Source organism: Palaemon carinicauda, chromosome 18, assembly GCF_036898095.1.
Source record: "Palaemon carinicauda isolate YSFRI2023 chromosome 18, ASM3689809v2, whole genome shotgun sequence".
Taxonomy (NCBI): Eukaryota; Metazoa; Arthropoda; class Malacostraca; order Decapoda; family Palaemonidae; genus Palaemon; species Palaemon carinicauda.
Window position 1 is genome coordinate 27,037,969 of NC_090742.1, and position 2,500 is coordinate 27,040,468.

A 2,500-nucleotide genomic window follows, 5' to 3' on the forward strand; every position below is an offset into this window, starting at 1 on the left:
GTTGACTACTGCACTGTAATTGTTCATTGGATACTTTCCTTCCTCTTGGTAAGGGTAGAAGAGACTCTCTAGCTATGGTATGAAGCTCTTCTGGGAGGAGGACACTCCAAAATCAAACCATTGCTCTCTAGTCTTGAGTAGTAGGTAATAAGTTGGCCAGGGCAAAAGCCACCCGTTGAGCTACAATTGCTAGAGAGTTATGGAGTCCTTTGACTGTCCAGACAATACTACATTGGATCCTTCTCTCTGGTTACGGGTTATTTTCCCTTTCATTATACATAAACCGAATAGTCTGGCCTATTCTTTACATAATATCCTCTGCCCTCTTACACCTAACAATACTGAGATTACATTACAATACTTAGATTACATAACAATTCTTCTCCACCCAACGGGTTAACTACTGCGCTGTAATTGTTCAGTGGCCACTTTCCTCTTGGTAAGGGTAGAAGAGACTCTTTAGCTATGGTAAGCAACTCTTCTGGGAGAACACGACAAAATCAAATCATTGTTCTCTAGTCTTCGGTTATACCATAGCCTCTGTACCATGGTCTTCCACTGTCTTGGGTTAGAGTTCGCTTGCTTGAGGGTGTACTTGGGCACACTATTCTATCTTATTTTTCTTCCGGTTATTTTGTTAAAATTATTATAGTTTTTATAGGAAATATATATTTTGATATTGTTACTGTTCTTAAAATATTTCCTTTTTTCTAGTTTCCTTTCCTCACTGGGCTATTTTCCGTGTTGGATCCCCTGGGCTTATAGCATTCTGCTTTTCCAAATAGGGTTGTAGCTTAGTATGTAATAATAATAATAATAATAATAATAATAATAATCCTATTTTGTGAACGTCGTTCTGAATTTTAGTACTTCACACTGGATTCCCGTAATCACGCATCTTTTATTAATATCCTGGAGGTGCTCATTTTCTCTTAAATATCTCTAAATGCATGAAAATCTATTATGAAACTGTATATAATAATGGTTAGTTTTATCCTACTTACTTTTAAGCATTATTGGAAATGAAAGTTTTTCTATACCAAATAAAAGTCTGGCATTTGGTAAAAATTTCTCGTAATTTTATGTTATGAATTGGTTTTATATTTTATTATATTATGATCAAAGTTGGGGCTCTATAGGCATCTTTGAGCAAAATAAATGCTATCTTATGAACAATAAATGATAAAAATAAAAATTTATTCCATCGATGATCATAGTAATCCGTCAATCAGATCATCATTGAACCAAGTCCCACTTTTATTCAAAATTAAACAATGAAAATCACACATTGGCTGATTCTTGTGTCTGACTGGAGAACGTGAAATTGAGACCTGCGAGAGGTCAGTGATTATATGGTATTTGGTAGCGATGATTAAGGGGTTAAACGAGATTATAAATGTTATTCAACTTAAATGGTCCCGTAACGTTAATTTCTTAAATATTAAATACTAATTAAGTTTCTGATTCTGAAGTCTCTTTCTCTCTACATAAGAAATGTAACCGGATTTCAACATGAATTCAATACAAGCTTTTCTCCTTTTGCATAGGGGTTGTAACCAGATTACAAACAACTAGATTGATGAACTAATAACATTACTTTTTCTCTTCGTAACTAAGGAATTTGACCGGATTATAGACAATAATTAGCTTGCTAATCCTTCAATCATCTTTTCCCTTTAGCTGCCTTCGGTTTCATTCGGACTTTAACAATAATCAGCTTACTAAAAGTGTAATCTCACTCTCTTCTTCTCTCAGGGCCGAAGAAGCCGTCTTGACTTTCGGAGCCCACAACATCTACGAGCACGAACCAGAACAGGTGAAGTTCCATTCCACCGAATTCATCATTCACGAGGAGTTCAGTGCCGCCGACTTCCTGAACGACATTGCCCTGATCAAACTGCAGCAGCCAATCGTTTTTACACGTATGTTTGGATGAATCATGGCTCGCTTTATTTACATTTAGCTCATGTATACTGCTTATCTGTGTATACTGATGTGATGGATTTATTGCTTAAATATACATTTGATATCTTACCGGTGCGTGGGTGTTCAGGTGAAGCCTATGCAATTCCTTATTGCGTATGTGTATTTAAGAACGATATGTTGCTTACATATACATGCGTGAGTTAATCGTGCGCGATATCATGCATATATGTGTGTGTATAGGTTGAAAAATATATGCAGTATCATATTTATAGTGTAGGCTAAAACTATGTTCTCTAGTCTTGGGTAGTGCCATAGCCTCTTTACGATGCCCATTCTCTGTCTTGGGGGTAGAGTTCTCTTGCTTGAGGGCACACTCGGGCACACACTCCTATCTTATTTTTCTTCTATGGATGCCTGTCTGGTGATTTATCAAAAGGTTGTCTTTTCCTTATCAGTTTCTTTATCTTCGTCACAAATATTATTAATTTTCAAAACCATCCTTACTGACCTCCCTTCAGTCAAAGTGGCTATCCTGGTGGGTACTTATCATCTGGTTTAATGTTGTTACTGTTCT

At 36.3% G+C, this 2,500-nt stretch overlaps 2 protein-coding genes across 5 annotated transcripts in view; both read left to right on the forward strand.

The window, feature by feature from the left end:
• Nucleotides 1–2,500, forward strand: part of LOC137657732 (uncharacterized) — a 166,964-nt gene that overhangs the window by 58,286 nt on the left and 106,178 nt on the right. The window lies entirely within an intron of this gene.
• The window catches only part of LOC137657731 (brachyurin-like), a 7,685-nt gene that overhangs the window by 1,634 nt on the left and 3,551 nt on the right, over nt 1–2,500 (forward strand). Inside the window, exon 4 of the mRNA XM_068392182.1 lies at nt 1,756–1,922. Within this exon, the coding sequence (XP_068248283.1) occupies nt 1,756–1,922 (167 nt within the window). The remainder of the gene's footprint in view (nt 1–1,755; nt 1,923–2,500) is intronic.